The sequence below is a fragment of the Elephas maximus genome, chromosome 12 (genome assembly GCF_024166365.1).
Source record: "Elephas maximus indicus isolate mEleMax1 chromosome 12, mEleMax1 primary haplotype, whole genome shotgun sequence".
In the NCBI taxonomy this organism is placed as follows: domain Eukaryota; kingdom Metazoa; phylum Chordata; class Mammalia; order Proboscidea; family Elephantidae; genus Elephas; species Elephas maximus.
Genome location: NC_064830.1, coordinates 43,579,662 through 43,599,456, shown reverse-complemented (window position 1 = coordinate 43,599,456; position 19,795 = coordinate 43,579,662). Strand labels below are relative to the sequence as shown.

Genomic DNA, 19,795 nt, shown 5'->3' with positions numbered 1-19,795 from the left:
GGTCACCAGGCCTGGCTGTTTACCCGGCTGCTTTCCTACTAAGTTATGCACTCCTCGAGACCAGGGACCGTGACTGTGTCACAGGGCACCTGGTACAGCGCTAGGAACAGAGTCGGTGCTTGCTGACTTGAACTTGGAAAAATCACTGAGGGCAGGATCTCCTCTTCGAGGCGCAGATGAATGAGTCATAGGGTGTCTCTTTGCATTCTTTACCTTGTAGTCACGTCTGGCCAAGCATCTATCTGCACCGGCAAATACCTGTGCAATTGAAACACACCGCCACCGCCGGCCGCTAGCTGCCTGGGAAGCCCTGAGGGGCAAGTTTCCCTGGGCTTGCTCAGATCCCAGCTGGCCAGCTGAGGGGCGGGTCCGACAGGCCGCAGGGGCGGGGCTCGAGGGGAACCCTGCCCACCTCCCCGCCCCCTTCCCGACGCGACGGAAGCCCCGCTCCCAGGCCGCGCGCTCGCGCAGGCGGCGCGCGCCCGCGCCTCTACCCTCGCGTCCTCGCGCCGGGGGCGGGCTCGCTGCGCGTGCCGGGCGGAGAAGCGACGCGCGCCGGGCGCCTGAGAACGTTCGCCGCGGGGGCGGCTCCGGGGCCTGAGCGGTCGCAGCAGCCTCCGTCGCGGGGGCAGGGCCGGGAGGAGGCGGAGGAGGCTGCGGCTGTCGGAGACCGTCCGGTCGCTCCCATCTCTGGCCGGGAAGTGAGTATGGTGGGGAGTCCGCGGCGGCGGCCGGAGCCTGCGGGCGAGGGAAGCGCCTGCTCGAGCCTCGCGCCCCGGGGGAGCGGGAAGAGAGCAGCGCGGCGCCTGGACCTCCGGAGCCTTGGGGGCGCAGCGCCGGGAGAGGCGGAGACGGCGCGCGGGAGCCGGGGCCGCTGCACCGCGCGCGGCTGGGAAGGGAGACGGCGCGTGGCGCTCGGCCCTGGAGGGCCAGGGGAGGGGATGGAGCGGAGCCAGCGCAGCCGGACCCTGAGCCCGGCAGGGGAGGGGTCTCCGGCGTCCCGAGCTCGCTGTGGCCACCCGGCGCGGAGCCGGGGCTGCGGCCGCCGGGCAGATGCTGCTTGAGCCCGGGCTCGCGAGGAAGAGGCTCTGCGTTAGGTGCCGAAGGGGGCGAAAGAGGCAGGTCCTGGCAGAGGGCAGGTAAGGCAGGCAGGCCCTGGCAGAGGGAAGGGAATTTATTTCAGATCACCCCAAAGCACTGTTTCCCGAGGCGCCTAATAGTAAACCTGTTCACCGAGGTCACCCTTAAAAGGAAAGTGTCCTGAGATAGAGCAGGATGCAGCTAGCGAATGCTTGCTGTTAAATTTCTGTGCCAGACGTTGGGATTAAGAAAGAAGACCTTGCACGCTTAGCAAACGTTTATTGATTAGCTACTGTGGATAGAGAGCCATTGTCAGCACTGGGGCTACAAAACAGTATTAAACACGACCAGGATTTGCTATTTAGGCGCTGACAATTTGATTGTGAGGGTATCCGTATAAAATACACAGCAGCATTGAAATTTATGTCTCATACCTTTTACTTTAGGTCTGTTTTATTTCATCCTACTATGGGGTCATTGGAGGCATGAGTTGCTTGGTTTTGGGGATAAAGCAGAAGGGTCAAAAAAGTTTATGGGAGAAATTTGAGTTTCGCAAGCTCTTTTGCTTAACATTTAAAGGGGCATAGGGGAAAAATAAATTTGACAGCAGAAAGGAAGCTGACCAGGACGGTGCCTGGTCCACAAGAGTTGTGCGGTGAATGAAGATACACATTTAGTCTGAGCAGTATTGATCACTCTCCAGTTAGGAAGACTGATGGTCCCTCAAGTTCCTTTTTTTTTTTTTTTTTTGCCATATGAGATCACCCAGGTTCTTAGATCAGGGCATGTTAAAGCAGTGGTGGAGTCGTGATTTCTTGTGGCCATTCTCCTGCTTTCACATGCTTATTGCATATTGGCTGTGAGCAGCTTGCTTCTTGGGCTTGAGATTTTTTTTATTGTGGCTCTTCTCTCCTTTTTCTATCACTTGAGGAAGAAGAAAAACATTTTTGTTTGGAAAACACTTTTTCATTTTTATCTTGGTTCTTGGGTCTTAGATCTGCAGTAAGATCTACAGATCTTAGATCTGCTATTCTTGAGGGTCAGTTCTACCTGTCTTCTGTCTTGGTTGGATTTTTGGACTCTTGAGCTCAGGGCTGCTGTTTCCGTTTCCTGGGTTGCAATGCCTGTTGGGTTACTTTGTCTGCCAAAATAAAACTTGACCTTTTATGAGCTCTGTTAGGATTTTGAGGAGCCCTGGTGGCACGGTGGTTAAAGCGTTCGGCTGCTAGCCAAAAGTTGGCGGTTTGAACTCACCAGCCTTTCCGAGGGAGAAAGATGTGGTAGTCTGCTTCCATAAAGACTACAGCCTTCAAAACCCTTTGGACCAGTTCTGCTCTGTCCTACAGGTTCACTATGAGTTGGAATTGACTCGATGGCAGTGGATTTTAGCTTGGGTGTGAATTTTTATCATACGTGAGTGGTACTGCCTTTGCAGGGGGTTGTGCAGTCAAGGTAGCGTTGACAAGGTCTTTGAGTGACCACTATGCCCGAGAGACGAAATTTCTACTCAGTCTAGAAAACTAGACTTAGAACCAGTAGAATTTCAACCTACTATTTGCTTATTTTCTATCTTTAATATATATCTCTCAATACCTTAGTTTCCTCATGTAATATTAATCCAAATTTGGCATTGAGGAGCCCTGGTGGTACAGTGGTTAAGTGCTTCGCTGCTAACCGAAAGGCAGGCTGTTCGAACCCACCAGCCCCACTGCGTCAGCCCTTCTGCGGGTGACGTATGTGGCAGTCTGCTTCACAGTTACATTTTTAAAGATTTATAACCTTGGAAACCCTATGGGGCAGCTCTCCTGTATCCTATAGGGTCACTAAGATTTGGAGTGGGTGAGAAAGTCATGAAGAGATACTTTCTCTTTAGTTCTAGGGCTGCACTTCAGGGTAACTACTAGTTCTTGTTTTCGGGTGCCTCGGTCCTGCAATTTTGGGTGTCTTGTTCCAGGCTTCCCTAATGGTATGATATTTATTTATGTTATTTACATTTATTTTTAAAGCGACTTTATTGATGTACGATTTGTATATGATAAAATGCACAGATTTCCTATGGACAGTTGGATGAGTTTTAACAAATGTTTATACTTTGTAACTACTAGCTCAGTCAATATGTAGAACACTGCCATCATCCGAGAAAGTCGACCTAGCCCCACGTTTCATGTATTTGTAACTACACGAGTATCAGGACTGTGGCATCTAGTTGTGCAGGTTGTATACAGCCCAGCTTTAGCGAGTGCCTGGCAGTTCAGATCCACCAGCTGCTCCTTGGAAATCCTATGGGGCAGTTCTACTCTGTCCTGTAGGGTCGCTATGAGTTGGAATTAACTCGATGGCAATGAATTTTTTTTCATTTTCATCAGAGTCGCTCCTGGAGTTGTGTAGTACACAATATGTGTGGCTCTGTGCTGCAACACTTCTAAGGGCTCATGAATACACACTTGCTTGTGAAACACTCAAATTGTACAAACAAAACCCTCCTTGAGCCACGCCCTTCTCCACAGAAAGTACAGTTATCAGTTTGTTGTGCTCCCTCCAGACCTTTTTTTGCCTTTTCATGTGCCCATAGGTAATACAGGAGCCCTCCTGTGTACAGTGGTTAAGTGCTCAGCTGCTAACTGAAAGGTTGGCAGTTTGAACCCACCCACTGCCCCATGGGAGAAAGATGTGGCAGTCTGCTTCCATAAAGGTTACAGCCTTGGAAACCTTATGGGGCAGTTCTCCTCTGTCCTATAGGGTTGCTATGAGTCAGATCAACTCAGCAGCAGTGGTTTGGTTTTTTTGGTTTATAGGTAATACAGAAAAGACCAGGGATCCCCACCTACGTTAATGACATCATACCATACCAATCGTTCTGCAACTTTTTTTAAACTAATAGACTGTCTTTGAGGTCTTTCCATGTTGGAGCAGAGGGATCTACCTAATTCTTCTTAACTATTAATCTCTCAAGTAGCATGTATGCACTCTAACTCAAAACCGAACTCACTGTCATCTAGTCAGTTACCGACTCACAGTGACCCTATAGGACAGAGTAGAACTGCCCCATAGAGTTTCCATGGAGCGCCTGGTGGATTCAAACTGCCGACCTTTTGGTTACCAGCTGTAGCTCTTAACCACTATGCCACCAGGGTTTCTGTATCACTGTAGATTATTTAATCCTCTTTTCACTAGTGGGCATTTAAGCTGTTTATAGTCTTTTGTTTTTTCACGCATTGCTGCAGTGAATAAGAAGTAGAATTACTGGGTCAAAGGGGTGGCGCAGATTTTAAATTTTAATTGGTGGAGATTTAACCATGTTGCTACTTTTGGATCTGGTTCGCTTATTTTTGACTGCAGAGAGTATTCACCTGTAGACTTCATCACAGTTTATGTTCCCTTTTACTCGGTGAGGGTCAATTAGGCTACTTTGGATACTAACTCTTTGATGGATATGGGTTTTGGAAATGCATCCTGCCAGTCTGAGTCTTGTCCTTCCCCTTGTTAAAGATGCCCTTTGTTGTGTACAAGTTTTCAATTTTCATGTCTGGTTTAGGAAAGTTTTCTCTATCACAGAGTAGGAATTATATAGTCCTGTATTTTCTTCTGGAAACCCTGGCGGTGTAGTCGTTAAGTCCTACGGCTGCTAACCAAAGGGTCAGCAGTTCAAATCCGCTGGGCGCTCCTTGGAAACTCTATGGGGCAGTTCTGCTCTGTCCTATAGGGTCGCTATGAGTTGGAATTGACTGGACCGTACAGGGTTTGGTTTGGTTTTGGTATTTTCTTCTAAAAATTTTGCTTTTCACGTGGAATTTGTTTCTGTGTGTGCTGTAACAAAGAGAGAGAATTTTTTTCAATTTCGTAACTAGTTTTTCAGCACTCTTTAATTGAGGATATCCCTTCCCCTGCTGATTTGACAGCCACCTCTATCATAAGTCAAACTCTCTGAGCCTGTTATCTTTTTGGTAGTTGGGACATCTTGGCTACAGATTTCGTTTTTTTGATGCTTATTGGTTTACTTATATTTTTTTCTTTAGTCAATTTTGGTCATCCTTTTCTAAAACAATTATCTGCTTTAAATTCTGAAATATATTGACATATTTATGTTATTTAATTATATATGTAACATACTTTTATGATTTAAAAAAATCTTTGCCATATCTGTAATTCTTTTATTCCCCCCGTGTTGATTAGCTCTTTTTCTTTATGCTTGATCCATTTGACTTGAATTTTATTTGTAATTAGTTTTTTCCTTCAAAGAACAGATTTAGTCTATTTCTTAATTTTCTATTTAATTGATTTCTTCTTTTATCTTTCTTATATTCTTCCCTTCTTTCAACTTAGAGGTAGGCTTTAGATTTTTAAAATTTTCTTATGGTAAAATGTAAGAGATAGGTTGTATCTGTTTGTGCCCTCCTTTCCTGTAAGACAGACAAACACCCCTGCCCTTGCCATGAGATTGCCAGTATCTTCTGGGGAAGGAAGATACCTCTATTGTGTCGATATCATAGTTAGCCATTTGAGTTGCTTTGGCTAATGAAAAATGAATGGAGGTGATATTGCATGTAGCCACCAGTTTTCTTTCTGTTTTCCCTCTGCCTTGAGAATGGTACGTCCCAAATAGTGTATGTTCCTTCAGTCTGAAATTTAAATGAAGATGTTACATGGAAGACAGCCACAGCTGACCTGTAGCCGACATGTATCACAAATGAGAAATAATAAGTCTTTGTTTAAGCCACTAAGATTTTTGGCTGTTACTAGTTTTAACCTAAAGAAAGTTGATTGATATAAAAATAGGTTCCAAGGATACTATGGTAAATTATATTACTGCTGCCGGTTACTTGCTCACGTGAAGAGCTTACCTGTGGGAGGCATGTATTTCCTGGCCTCATTGTTAGGTTTGGCCACGTGACTTGCTTTGGCCAATGAAATTTGAATGGAAGTGGAAGATGCTAATTCTGGTTCTGAGAGGGGAGCTTTGAGAGCCATTGCATGCTTCTGCCAGCTCTCTTGTACTTTTCCCTCTGGCAGGAGAATGTCGTGTTCCAAACAGGGGCTGCTCCTTCAGCCTTACCCTGGCACGAAGGCGTGTGGAGCAGAGCCAGAGAGACCTGTAGCTGCTTCAGCCTGCATGTATCGTAAGAAGAAATAACCTTTTGTTACTGTAAACTGCTGAGATTTTGGGATTGTTTTTCCCTTAACATAATCTAGTGAAAACAGATTATGTTTGCTGTTCTTTTTCTAATTTTATAAGTTGAATCAATGCATTAATTAAAAAAATGTTCTTATATTTTAATAAGTGCACTTAAGGATACAAAGTTTCTGCTGAGTACTACTTTTCTCCTGTATCAAGTTTTGATTGTATACTCTCTTTGCATTGTTTGATTCTAAATATGTGATGATTTCCTTTATGATTTCCACTTTAACCCTGAGTCATTTAGGAAAATATCTTCTAATTTCCAAACATTTTTTTTAAACTAATTTTTTTTTTAATTGTTGGGTTTTATTTTAATTGCACTGTGGTAGAGAAAGTGGCCTTATGGAAATGATTATTTGTAATCTAGTGTGATTTCCTTTGTGACTTACTCGATTTTTATAAATGTTTTGACATGTATTTAGAAATAATGAATATTGTCTATTTGTTGGGTGCAGGGTTCCATATTACTGTTCGATAAGCATATTAGTTTTTTGTGATTTTTCTATATCCCACCTAATTTTTTGCCTTTTTAATTTATCCATTTTGTATATAACTATATTAAAACCACTTACTGTGGTTGTAGAATTATCAGTTTCTCCTTGTAATTCTCTTAGTTTGTCTTTATATATTTCTAGTTATGTTGCTAGGCTCATGTAAGTTTATGATTGTTGTACCTTCTTGGTGGATTGCTTTATAATTTTGTAGTGTCTTTCCTTGTCCTCATAATGCCTTTTCCCTTAAGATTTATGTTGTTTGATGTCAATGTTGATATTTATAAAATTCTAGTTTGAAATTATTTTCCTTCAGCACTATTTTATGATCTTCTGGCTTTTTTGTTGCTGTTGTTATTGAGAAAAGTCTGCTATTGGTCTACTTGTTATTTATTTGTAGATAGCCAGTCTTTTGTCTCTGGTAGTTTCTAAATTTTATTAGTGATGTTTTATAGTTTTACTGTGATATGTTTAGGTATGGATTTATTTATTTTGCTTGAACTGTGGAATAGACCATCAGTTGCTCATATGCAAGTTCAGGTGAAGCTGAAGAAAATTAAAACAAAAACCAAAATATGACCTTGAGTATATCTCACCTGAATTTAGAGACTATCTCAAGAATAGATGTGACACATTGAACACTAATTACTGAAGACCAGATGCGTCGTGGGATGACATCAAAGACATCATACATGAAAAAAGCAGAAGTTCATTCGAAAGACAGGAAGAAAAGAAAAGACCAAAATGGGTGTCAGAAGAGCCTCTGAAACTTGCTCTTGAACATAGAGTAGCTAAAGTGAGCAGAAGAAGTGACCATGTAGAAGAGCTGAGTAGATTTCAAAGGGTACCACAAGAAGATAAAGTATGATAATGAGACATTTAGAGACCTGGAGTTGGAAAACCAAAAGGAAAGAACATGCCCGGCATTTCTCAAGCTGAAAGAACTGTGGAAGAAATTCAGGCCTCAAGTTGCAATACTGAAGGATTCTATGGACAAAATATGGAACAATGCAGGAAACAGCAAACGAAGATGGAAGGAATACACAGAGTCACTGTACCAGAAAGGATTGATCTACATTCAGCCATTTCAGGAGGTAGCATATGATCAAGAACTGATGGTACTGAAAGAAGAAGCCCAAGCTGCACTGACGGCATTAGCAAAACACAAGGCTCCAGGAACTGACAGAATACTAATTGAGGTGTTTCAACAAGTGGATGCAATGCTGGAGGCACTCATTCGTCTATGCCAAGAAATTTGGAAGACAGCTACCTGGCCAACTGACTGGAAGAGGTCCAGATTTGTGCCCTTCCAAAGAAAGGTGATCCAACAGAATACAGAAATCATCTAACAATATCATTAATATCATATACAAGTAAAATTTTGCTGAAGATCATTCAAAAGCGGCTGAAGCAGTACATCACCAGGGAACTGCCAGAAATTCAAGCTGGATTCAGAAAAGGATGTGGAATGAGGGATATCATTGCTGATGTCAGATGGATCTTGGCTGAAAGCAGAGAATATCAGAAAGATATTTACCTATGTTTTATTGACTATGCAAAGGCGTTCAACTGTGTGGATCATAAAAAATTATGAGTTGTCTCATTTTGAAATTTTATTGTTAATTATTAGATTTCTGTTTGCTGTCTCTCTATAGATTCTTGCAGCTTGTTAAATTTATCATTACGCTCTTGTATAACCTTCTTAAGTTCCTCTGTTGCTTTGTCTGTATGTTCCTTGGCTTGGTCAGCGTTTTGCCTGATCTCTTTCCAGATCTCTTGAAGAGCTCTGTAGGTTAATCTTTTGAATTCCACCTCCAGTAATTCTAAGAATTTATCTTCCTCTGAAAGATTTCTTGGTTCTTTGTTTTGGGAGCTTGCTTGCCATCGTAGTCTGCCTCTTTATGTGATATTGGCTTTTCTCCAGCCATTAATAAGTTATTATATTTATTTATTTTATGTTTGCATACTGTGTCCTAGCTTCTTATTTTGTTTTGATATACGCAAATAGGCTGGTCATGTGAGCTAGCTTGATTGTTTGTGTCTTTGAAGCTCTCATGTCCTGTCTCCAGGTGGCTAGAGCTGTTACTAGGTATGTGAGCCCAAGAGTCCATTTATTTTTCTTGTGTGGATTCAGCTCAGGTGTCCAGGTCATCGGTCACTGAGTGTGTGTGCAGGCTTTTATGTACAGTCCTAGACGGGCGGGGTGATTGGAGTAGGCACAGGTATCTAGCTGCAGTAGGGGGTCATGTGCTAAGGAAGGCAGTGGGCTACTGTCTACCCCTGCTTGTCTGGGTGGAAGGCATGTCCCTGTTCCCTAGAGTGTGTAGGTGGGTGGGTTTTGCAGCCAGACTATGGGTACCCAGTGCTGTTGGCTGTAAGGACTGGGAGGCACTGCTTATTCTTAGACTCTTGTTGTGGGTGGTTAGGTGGAGTGGGTGGAGCCACCAGTCCTCAGGCCCCTGATGTGTGTAGGTAAGGACCCTGCTTATGGGCAGGGTGGCGTCAAATGTCACGAATCTGCCACCCTCCCTTATAGTTGATGCATTTGAAGATAGGCTTCAGGTATATAACCTGTTGTACTGTGCTAATGAGGGCCTATGCTGTTGAAATAGGCCCACATAGGTCTAGGCAGGGGTGAAAGGCATTCAGAGTCTGTGGACTCCTTGTGCCTGTGCCTAGACAAAGGGGCTGTGCCTGTCCTGAGTTCCTGGCTAGAGGAGCTGGCAGATTATTTTTTCCTGATTGTTAATTTGTTCTCTCTCCAAAGCCAGGAGAATGGCTCAGGACACACAGTGGGTCCTACTTCTGGACCAGGGTGCACAGCAATCACTGAAGCCAGTCCAGGAGCCAGAGCTGAGCAGGGAAGGGTCAGGTAAATGGGAGAGAGTTACTTCCCAAATGGGGGAAGGGTTTTTCTGATCCACACAGTACGTTAGATGCTCGTACTTACATTCTCACTGATTGAGTGCCACTTCTCCCTGGTTCGGAGGCTTGAGCATATTCCCCGCCACTTGGTTTTTCCCAATGTGGAAAACACATCCTGAGCGCTGCTGCTTGCCTCAGCCTACATGCACCAGCTGGTCCAGTCTGCAGGGTGCTGGTGCCGGCCAGGTCTGGTCTGTAAATCCTCGCTGCCTCTGAACTGTCTCTCCCTCCCCCTCCTGCTCAGTCCAACTCCTCAACTTTGTCTTTGATGTTTAAGACTCCTAGGTTGTCATACACAATTGATTTGCTTGTTTTTTCGGGCCTTTGTTGTAAGAAGGACCACAGGAAGCATCTGACTACTCCACCATCTTGGCCCCACCTTCAAAAATTATGGATAACATTGTGAAGAATGGGAATTCCAGAACACTTAATTGTGTTCATGCAGAACCTGTACATAAATCAAAAGGCGGTCATTTGAACAGAACAAGTGGTTCAAAATCTGAACTGAGTGATTTAAAATCAGAAAAGTGTACATCAGGGTTGTGTCTTTTCACCATAATTATTCAATCAGTATGCTGAGCAGATAATCCAAGAAGCCGGACTACATGAAGAAAAATGTGCGTCAGGATTGGAGGAAGACTCGTTAACAACCTGTGATATGCAGATGATACAACCTTGCTTGCCGAAAGCGAAGGGGACTTGAAATACTTATTGATGAAGATTAAAGACTACAGCCTTCAATATGGATTACATCATAACATAAAGAAAACAAAAAACCTCACAACTGGACCAATAACCAATGTCATGATAAGCCAGTGCCATCGAGTCGAGTCCAACTCATAGCGACCCTATAGGACAGAGTAGAACTGCCCCACAGAGTTTCCAAGGAGCGCCTGGCAGATTCGAACTGCCAGCCCTTTGGTTAGCAGCTGTAGCACTTAACCAGTACACCACCAGGGTTTCCAATGTCATGATAAACAGAGAAAATATTGAAGTTGTCAAGGATTTCATTTTACTTGGATCCATAATCAACGCTTATGGAAGCAGCAGTTAAGAAATCAAATGGCGTATTGCATTGGCTTAATCTGCTGCAAAAGACCTCTTTAAAGTGTTAAAAAGAAAAGATGTCACTTTGGGGACCAAGCTGCACCTGACCCAAGCCATTGAATTTTTAGTCACCTCATATGCATGTGAAAGCTGGACAGTGAATGAGGAAGACCGAAAAAGAATTGATGTCTTTGAATTAATGGGTTGGTGAAGAATATTGAAGATACCATGGACTGCCAGAAGAATGAATAAATCTGTCTTGGAAGAAGTTCAGCCAGAATGCTGCTTAGAAGTGACAATGGTGAGACTTTGTCTCATGTACTTTGGACATGTTATCAGGAGGGATCAGTCCCTGGAGAAGGACATCATACTTGCTAAAGTGGAGGGTCAGTGAAAAAGTGGAAGACCCTCAAGGAGATGGATTCATACAGTGGCTGCAAGAATGGATTAAAACATATCCACGATTGTGAGGATGGCGAGTGTTTCATTCTGTTGCACATAGGGTCGCTGTGAGTTGGAACTGACTTGGCTTTTTTGAATAGTGTGGCAGTGAACATTGTTGTACAGGTTTTGTTTGTGTTCCTGCTTTTACTTCTTGGTGTATACTAAGGACTGTGATTGCTGGGTCATACTTTAGTTCTGTGTTTAAGTTTTTGAGTAATTGCCAAACCTTTCTATAGTGATTGTACTATTTTATATTCCCACCAGTTATGGATGAGGATTCCATTTTCTCTACAACCTTGTCAACCCCTGTGACTTCCCTTGTTTTTGATCATTGCCATCCTAATGGAGTTGAGGTGGTATCTCATTTAGTTTTTACTTCAGCGAGTGAGGTCTTCATTTCCCAAACCTCTGTTTCTTTTCTACTTTCACCTGCTTTTGTTTTATTTCAGCCTGTTTTTGATTCGAGACTTTTTGGGGGGGTTGTAATTTTTTTAAATAGGCTTTATTTATGGAGCAGTGTTAGGTTTACAGAAAAACTGTGCAGAAAGTACAGACTTCCCATACGCTCCCCTCCTCCCTGCAGTGTTTCTCCTGTTAACATCTTGCATTCCTGTGATACATTTGTTATAATTGATGAATCAACATTGGTACGTTATCATTAGCTGAAGTCCATAGTTTATACTAGGGTTTACTCTTTGGACTGTACAGTCCTACATGGGTTTTGACAAATGCATATTGTCATGTTGTCCACCACTGCAGTGGCATACAGAATAATTTCACTGCCCTAAAAATGCCCTGTGCTCTTCTTATTTGTCCCTGCCTGCTTCCCTTGAACTCTTAGCAACCGCTGATCTTTTTTATTGTCTCTATAGTTTGCCTTTTCAGAATATCATGTATTTGGAATCATATAGTATGTAACCTTTTAAAACTGGCTTTCACTAAGGAACATGCATTTAAAGTTCTCCATGGTTTTTCATGGCTTAATTGCTCATTTCTTTTTATGGCTGAACTGTATGGATAGACCGTCACATGGATATACCACCGTTTGTTTATTCATTCATCAGTTGAAGGACATCTTGGTTGCCTCTAGTTGTTGGCAATTATGAATAAAGCTGCTATAAACATTCGTGTGGAAGTTTCTGTGTGGACATAAGTTTTCAGCTTACATGGGTAAATAACCTAGAAGCATGCTTGCTGGATTGTATGGTAGGTCTGTGTTTAACTCTGTAAGAAACTGCCAGATCTTCTTCCAAAGTGACTACCACTTTACCTCCCCAATAATTTGTAAAATTTATGTCCAGGCACCTTAAATGTACTTATAAGTTTTTCTCAAATTGTTCTGTAAATTTAACTTCATCTGGAATGACTTCATATTCCAAGTGTTGCTTTTGTTGGCAGTCTTTTTTAGCATTATATTTCTCCATGTGTTTTGAAGCTTTGATTTACAAGCTCATTTTGAGCTTTTGTTTTGATTTAGTTTTTCTTCTCTTATCATTGCATCTGGCTGGGTTGTCATTGTACTTAACCTTCTCGGTATGGTAATACTGTAGTTGCTTCTGCTGGCCTACCGGAACCCAGTCTAGAATCAGATATGGCAGTGGTGGTTCCTGGGTCCTGCCCTTTGGGGCAATTTGGTTTATTTTAGATCCACTCACAGAGTATGTGAATGCCTTGGTCCGGTTCCTGGGCATGAGGCTGTTCCTCCCTCCCCCTTGCCCCCTTTTAAGGCCGGAGCACTGTATGAATTAGTTACTATAGTTCTAAGCAGGGATCGGCAGCACCATCTTTCAGCACCAGTCTGCTTCCTGGCTTTAAGCAGTGAGTCCCGCTCAGATGTCTCTTGTTTCTCCACCCCCTTTGCTCGGTGTTCCTGTTGCCCTTCAGAAGTCATACACCTGATTCTGTACTTCTAGTCCTGCAAGGCTGTAGCTTCCGTCCTGCTCAAAACTTTGTGGATCTGTTCTGTTTCTGACACAAAGGGAGACTGATCTTGTTTTGAGCCTTCTTATATCTTTAAAAAAAAACACAAAAAATTTTTTTCTTGGTATTTTTATCTATAACTGTGTTTGTAGCAGAGGGGATGTATCGAATTGTCTACTTACTGCTCTGCTTTGACTCGAAGATGTAATTGACCAGGCTCCTTTCTAGACTTTGTACCACTTTGTTTTTGCACGGCCTAGGCCTTCCAGCGCATAAGTTGAACAGCAGCGATAATAGTGGGCATTTTAGTCTTTTTCCTGAATAGGAATGCTTCCAGTGTTTTGCTGTTAGGTATGATGCTTGCTGGAGGTTTCTGGTTTATGTCCTCTGACAATTCAGGATGTTTTCTTCTGTTCTTGGTTTGTATTTTATTGGGTGTTGAATTTTATTGAGGGCCGTTTTGGACATCTGTTGAAATAACTTTTTTCTTTTTAGTATGCGAAGAGTGGGACAGACCTTTCTGAGGTGTGGATAACTGATACACAGATAGATTTACTCGTTAATGAATTTTTTAAAATAAAAATAATACTGTTGAAGATAACACTTTTTAAAATTATGCAAAACACTGTAATTAGCTAAAGTCATATTTTCATATATTTAGGCTGTTTCTTTTTACACTTAGGTTATTTGTTATTTTATTATTATTTTCTAAAATTTTTTATTGTGCATTCGATGAAAGTTTACAGAGCAAATTAGTTTCTCATTAAATAGTTTGTACCTAAAGTATTTCATGACATTGGCTTTATTCCCCACAGCCTGTCAGCACCCTCCCCATTTCTGTCCTAGGGTCCCCATTTCCTTTTGTCCTCATTTTCTACCCCTTCCTGCCTTCTCATCTTTGCTTTTGATCTCATATAGTTGATTGTTCTAAGGAGTATGTTCTTCTTGAGTGTTACTGTATATTTTATGAACCTGTCTATGGCTTGGCTACAAGGTGGTCTCCGGGAATGGCTTCAGTTCCAGTTCAGAAGGGTGTCTTAACGGCCATAGTCTTGGGGGTTCCTCCAGTCTCTGTCATACCAGTAAGTGTGGTCTTGTTTGTGAATTCGAGTTTTTGTTCTATAATTTTTTTCCTGCTTTGTTTGGGACCATCTGTTGTGATCCTAGTCAGAGCTGTTGGCAGTGGTAACTGGGCACCATCTAGTTCTTTTGGTCTCGGGCTCATGTAGGCTGTGGTTCTTATGGGCTGTGGTTCATGTGGTCCATTAGTCCTTTAGACTAATTGCTCCCATGAGCCTTTAGTTTTCTTTACTCTCCTTTGCTCTGATTGAGAGGAGACCAGTGTTTGTATCTTAGGTGACCACTCGCAAGCTCTTAAGACACTAGACGCTACTCACCAAAGTAGGCTGCAGATCCTTGTCCTTATGAACCATGTTGTCCCAATTGACATAGATGTCTATATCGTACTTCACCCTCAAGCCTGGGAACTTCATCCTGCAAAGTCTTTGGTTATATCTAAGAAGTTGCCCTGACTGTGGCCCTTGAGTGCTATATTGTCTATGTTAATATATAAGCAGCACCTACAGTTATCTATGTAGAAATAGCCACACCAAAAACCCAAACACATTGCTGTTGAGTTGATTCTGACTCATAGCGATCCTACAGGGCAGGGTAGAACTACCCCATATGATTTCCAAGGCTGTAATCTTTGCAGAAGCAGACTGCCACATCTTTTTCCTGTATAGCCTCTGATGCGTTCAAACCACCAACCTTTTGGTTAGCAGCTTAGTGCTTAACCACTGTACCACCAGGGCTGCACCAAAAAACCCTGTATCTGTGTTTCTTTACACCCTCCTACACATCTTGGCATACCTATCTACCTGTGTATCCATACGTAAGTTAGTGTTTGTTAATATTATTGTTGCAGGATTGTCTATGCTATAGTAATTACTGTTGTGGCCCTTTGTTCTTGCTTTCTTCTCAGTGTCCTCCCATGCCTTGGTCATGTTTTGCTGACTTCCCGCATGTTGTATATTGCCTCTTCCTTCACCAATATTAACACATATCTTCTATCTATTTGGTAACTTTCCCTCTTTCCCTCTCCAAACCCTGGTAACCATCAAATAATTTTTTTTTTCTGTGTGTAAACCTTTTTCTTATTTCTTTATAATAGTGCTCTCATACAATATTTGTACTTTTGTGATTATTTCATTCAGCATAATGTCCTCCAGATTCATGTTGTGAGATGTTTCGCAGATTTGTCATTTTCTTTACCGTTGCATAGTATGTACCACCGTTTGTTAATCCATTCATCTGTTGATGGACACTTAGTTTGTTTCCATCTTTTTGCTATTGTGAATAATGCTGCAGTGAATATGGGTGTGCATATGTCTATTTATGTCATGGCTCTTATTTCTTTAGGATATATATCTAGGAGTGGGGTTACTGGGAAGTATGGTATTTCTGTTTTTAGCTTTTTAAGGAAGTACCATACCATTTTCCATGGTGGTTGTAATATTTTACATTCCCACCAGCAGTGTATAAGAGTTCCAGTCTCCTCACAACTTCTCCAGTATTTTTTATTTTCTGTTTTTTAATTGTTGTTGTTGTTAGGTGCCTTCAAGTTGGTTCCAACTCATAGTGACCCTGTGTATAACAGAACAAAACACTACTTGGTCCCGTGCCATCCTCACAGTCCTTGTTATCCTTGAGCCCATTGTTGCAGCCACTGTGTCAGTCCTTCTTGTTGAGGGCCTTCCTCTTTTTTTCTGACCCTCTAGCATGATGTCCTTTTCCAGAGACTGATCCCTCCTGATAACATGTCCAAAGTGTGTGAGACGTAGTCTCGCCATCCTTGCTTCTAAAGAGCATTCTGTTCGTACTTCTTCCAAGATAGGTTTGTTCCTTCTTTTGGCAGTTCATGGTATAGCCAATATTTTTCACCAACACCACAATTCAAAGGCGTCAGTTCTTCTTAGGTCTTCTTTATTCATTGTCCAGCTTTCACATGCATATGAGGTGACTAAAAACACCATGCCTTGGGTCAGGTGCATGTTTGTCTTCAAGGTGACATCTTTGCCTTTCAACAGTTCAAAGAGGTCTTTTGCAGCAGATTTGCCCAATGCAATGCGTCTTTTGATTTCTTGACTGTTGCTTCCATGGTTGTTGAGTGTGGATCCAAGTGAAATGAAATCCTTGACAACTTCAGTCTCTTCTCTTTTTATTATGATGTTGCTTATTGGTCCAGTTGTGAGGATTTTATTTTTCTTTATGTTGAGGTGTAATCCATACTGAATGCTGTGATCTTTTGATCTTCATCAGGAAGTGCTTCAAGACCTCTTCACTTTGAGCAAGCAAGGTTTTGTCATCTGCATAATGCAGGTTAATGAGTCTTCCTCCAATCCCGATGCTGCTATAGTCTGGCTTCTTGGATTGTTTGCTCAGCATGCAGATTGAATAAGTATAATGAAAGGATACACCCCTGACACATTACCTTTCCTGACGTTAAACCACTTTTAGTTGCCTGAATGTATCCATTGATAAAGTATCTGTTCATATCCTTTGTCCATTTTTTATTTGGATTGTCTTTTTGTTGTTGAGGTGTTGAAGCTTTCTATAAATTTTAGAGATTAGACACTTGTCAGATGTGTTATAGCCCCCAATTTTTCCCAGTCTGTAGGTTCTCTTCTTACTCTTTTGGACATGTCTTTTGATAATCATAAGTGTTTAATTTTCAGGAGGTCCCATTTATCTAATTCATCTTCTGGTATTTGTGCATTTTTAGTTATGTTTGGTATTTTATTTATGCTATATATTAGGGCCTATAACATTGTCCCTATTTTTTTTCTTTTATGATCTCTATATAGTTTTAGGTTTTATGTTTAGGTCTTTGATCCATTTTATTTTTTGTGTATGGTATGAAGTATAGGTCCTGTTTCATTTTTTACAAATGGACATTTAATTTTGGCAGCACCATTTGTTAGAGAGACTTTTTTTCCCCCATTGAATAGACTTTGGCCATTTGTCAAAGGTCAACTGTGCCTAGATGAATAGATTTATGTCTGGGTTCTCAATTGGTCTGTATGTCTTTTGTCACACCGGTACCAGGCTGTTGTTGACTACTGTGGCGGTATAGTAGGTTCTGACATCCTGTACAGGAAGGCCTCCTACTTTGTTCTTCTTCAGTAGTACTTTACTTATTTGGGGCCTTTTTCCTTTCCGTGTAAAGCTGGTGTTTTATTTTTCCATCTTGTTAAGAAATGCTGTTGGAGTTTGGATTGGGATTGCATTATATCTGTATAACTTATACCTACGATAACTTCAACTTGGCTTTTCCTACCATAATAGCCCTTACTCTGCTTGTCAGGGAACAAATGTAGGGGCTCTGCCAGTTCCTGAGTATATCTATTCCAATTATGCACTTTAGAACTGGGGAAGTCACTATAGGATGGGTTTGGTGACCCACTGGACCTATTGTGAAATGGACATGAGCTAAGACTCCGTTAATAACCTGACCTCTGTATGTCCAGACTCTGACTGGTGGGCCACAGTGACATTTTGGGTCTCCTGGAATTAGTGTCAGTTTAGAGCCAGTATCCAGTAGTCCCTCAAAAGTCTGATTATTTCCTTTTCCCCAATGAACAGTCACTCTCTTAAAAGGCCGTAGATCCCTTTGGGGAAGGCTGGGAGAAAGAATAACAGCAGTGCTAAGTTTCTGGCAGTGAATTGGGGCCCTTCCTCAAGGGGACCTGGCGTCCCCTTCATTCAAGGGGTCGTGGGTCTGTAAACTTGCTCAAATTTGGGAACTGATTGAGTGGCCGTGACTGTCCTGGAGATTCGAATTAGAGTGCTGTTCCCTTGGCCTAGAATTCTTTTGCTTGTACGGATCAAGTAAATATTTAGTAGATATCCTATCTGTTTCACTCTTAGGGACACCGTGACTAAGTATTCAGTGCCAGAAGCCCGTATGTGTCAGACTACTCTGATTACTGTTTTGACCCCATTGTCCGTTAGTAACCATGTCCACCTTGTCTTTGTTGATTGCATGCTGCTGCTTGGCCTCTACTACCACGAGGCCCTGTTAGCCCCATGTTAGTTAGTTGTCTTAATTCAGTTAGTGCAATTCCCACTGTCAGATCTGACTATAACGATTACAGCAGTCTTCAGGGTTGCTGGGGCTCCCTTCATAAATTTGTTCCTCACCGTTGTGGTAAAAGATGTGTCCTCTGGGAGCTGCATGTGTGGGTCTGTGGTTCTAACCTGATAAATCCACTCTAACATGCCAATTTCCCTAAACCTTTGCATACCTTCTTCTACAGTATACCAAGGCCCGTCTGGTACTTTAGCTTGATTTAGTGTAGGCTACTGCCTAATCCATGCTTCAGGGACCCAACCAAACAAACTCTTAGATCCTTTCCTAAACTCTCAAGCTAAAATGTTGTAACACCCTTGCTAAGGTTACATCCCTGATCCAATGTAAAGGGAGTTTCCCTGGGGTGTGGCCTGGACCACTATTTCCCTTACAAGAGATAAAAGGAAAGGGAAGTGAGCAGAGTGTGGGGGAACCTCGTGCCACCAAGAAAGCAGCACTGGGAGCAGAGCATATCCTTTGGACCGGGTTCCCTGCACCTGAGAAGCTTCTTGACCAGGGAAAGATTGAGGACAAGGACCTTCCTCCAGAACCAACAGAGAGAAAGCCTTCCCCTGGAGCTGGTGCTGTGAATTTGGACTTGTAGCCTACTAGACTGTGAGAGAAGTCACGCGGTTCTTTTGGAATGTAACATTCCTCCACCTGGGTCACACTTTGTGCTTCACCTTTTGGGGCTCACTGGGACTTAAGTCTAGTTATAGGTCTAGAAGGCAGTATGGGTGGTGGGGATGAGTTTTGAGAACATTCAGCATTGACTTGTAAGGTGTCTGCCTCAGGCGATGCCCCAGGCAATGACTCAGACAAAGGCTTTAGGGACACAACTGGATTAATCTCATCAGATGGATGTGGAGGGGCTAATGGTTTTAGTGGGGAGGGTGGCTTAGCAGACAAAGATGGAGTGATCTTTTCAGATGAGAATGAGAGGGCTGGTTCTGTTGCAAGGAGTGATTCAGTGGAATTTAAGGGCTCACTGTTCCCAGATTCCTGATTATCTTCCCGTATGCCCCGACCCCAAGTTTCTGAATCCCATTTCTTCCAACCAGTGCTCTCCCTTTAACTTCACACACCATTTGAGACTGAGAATTCAGTTGTGGTGCAATTCAGCCGCTGTTAAGAGAAGATTCTAGGTTTGGTTTTCGGCAATATCAGCTCTGTTACTACAAGAAGTAAGGCATTTTTTCAAGGCACAAGTGGAAACTCTGAGGTCATTTACGTAGCGCTTGAGCTTTGACTCTGAAGCCCTGAGCTCATCCCTTTCTTTCACCATTTGGTCTGGAGAAAATAGGACCAACTAACCAGCTTCTTTATACTTCTTATTATGAGAATATTGTAGAAAGGTCTCAAACAGGAGATCACCCAAAACCTTGCCTCTCACCAATACCTGATCGGTTGGTGGTGGTAGTTTGCGTATTTTTACTGCCACCTCACACTGTGGCTTAGCAGTGCTCTCCTTATGACTAGAAGCAGAATCATCAACATCTTTAATACTAACCAAACTTGAAAACCAATTTAAAAAACTCACCCTTACAATATTATTTTTCTAGAACCAATCTCCATACCAAA

General features: G+C 42.5%; 1 protein-coding gene across 13 annotated transcripts in view; it reads left to right on the top strand.

Annotated features, from left to right (window-relative positions):
• The first annotated feature begins 485 nt into the window (after positions 1 to 485).
• The window catches only part of DTNB (dystrobrevin beta), a 422,608-nt gene continuing 403,298 nt past the window's right edge, over positions 486 to 19,795 (top strand). For 5 of the 13 annotated variants that reach the window (XM_049903706.1, XM_049903703.1, XM_049903704.1 and 2 more), the window contains exon 1: positions 5,360 to 6,197. In XM_049903706.1, the coding sequence (XP_049759663.1) occupies positions 6,052 to 6,197 (146 nt within the window). In that variant the 5' untranslated portion in view covers positions 5,360 to 6,051. Of the gene's footprint in view, positions 702 to 964; positions 1,140 to 5,359; positions 6,198 to 19,795 lie in introns of those variants that run through there. The other 8 variants (XM_049903708.1, XM_049903702.1, XM_049903707.1 and 5 more) reach the window with 6 other exon arrangements.